The 1,108-nt window shown below is 36.9% G+C and overlaps 1 gene segment (V, D, J or C); it reads left to right on the top strand.

Annotated features, from left to right (window-relative positions):
• Positions 1–1,108, top strand: part of LOC108491293 — a gene marked incomplete at its 5' end in the record, with an annotated part of 4,318 nt that continues 3,210 nt past the window's right edge. The window contains 1 exon segment of the C gene segment in view: positions 1–52. Within this exon segment, the coding sequence occupies positions 1–52 (52 nt within the window).

The following is a 1,108-nucleotide window of genomic DNA, read 5'->3' as shown; positions in this document are numbered from 1 at the left end:
CATGACTCACTGTGGCTCACGTTCGGAGGTGGGACCAAGGTGGAAATCAAACGTAAGTAGAATTTAGCTCAATTTTTTCTTAAGTTTTGGTCTCATTGTATCATATGTGAGAGTTTGTGATATTTTGGCTAAATGATCAATTCCTGATGACCTACAAATGAGTAGAAAAATAGTCATTGGAGAAGCTGAGCAAATAGACTGTTAGGTTTGTTGTGAGAATGGATTTGTATAAGGAATAGAGAAGAAATGGCTGGGCTTTTCTCTGAATTCAGCCAGTCTAGTTGGATTGGCTTCAAAGGGAGGTTTTTGTTGAGGCAGGAAGTGTTAGAGCCTCACTGTGATTCACGTTCGGTGGTGGGACCAAGCTGGAGATCAAACGTAAGTGCATTTTTCTAATCCTTTTCACATAGCGTTGTAAGATGGGGGCTTGCCATGTTTGGAGTATGAGTTGAAGTCAGTTCCAAAAATCAGTTAAGTAGCAGATAGAAAAGTCTGTTCATGTCAAGGAAAAGGAAAGAGCTCATCAGATGACGTGGCATCTAAAATGCCAGACTTTCTGTCTGTCAGCCGAGTGAGATTTGCAACCAAAAAGTGGGTTTTATTGAAGAGAAAGCACTCAGTACTGTAGATCACAATCACCAAGAGGCCTGACTAGAGATTAAACATGAGTAATTATTATCTATTGCCTTCTGAAATTGGTCTAATTGCTGGTATTGACTTTAGACGTTTAAGTGGTTTCATGGAGAGGAGGAAATGGAGCACTCAAGGCTTGCCAACAGTCAAGAAAGTCTAAATCAGCTTCAAAAATTAATTTGGAAGTAAAAACTTAAATTGAGATAAATTGAATGACTCAGGATAAAAAAGAAATAGTATAGATGAAAAAAGAAACAAAGTTCTAAGAGCAAATGTAAATTAATTTATATTGAGTTTCAGCAAATACAGTGCTGGGCTTTGCTCAGTAAGTGTGATATAAAAAAGTTAGTTCTTAGCTGCTTTCCCTCTTTTGCCTGATAAATTATTTTGTATGACAACTATGAAAATCAATATATGCACTAACATAAAAGTCAGTTTAAAAAAAAGCCTTTGAAAGTATGGCTGTTTGCTCTGT

This window comes from Nannospalax galili, unplaced genomic scaffold (genome assembly GCF_000622305.1).
Source record: "Nannospalax galili isolate Female #2095 unplaced genomic scaffold, S.galili_v1.0 scaffold1460, whole genome shotgun sequence".
NCBI lineage: Eukaryota > Metazoa > Chordata > Mammalia > Rodentia > Spalacidae > Nannospalax > Nannospalax galili.
The sequence above is the reverse complement of the archived record's forward strand: the minus strand, read 5'-3'. Positions and strand labels throughout refer to the sequence as shown.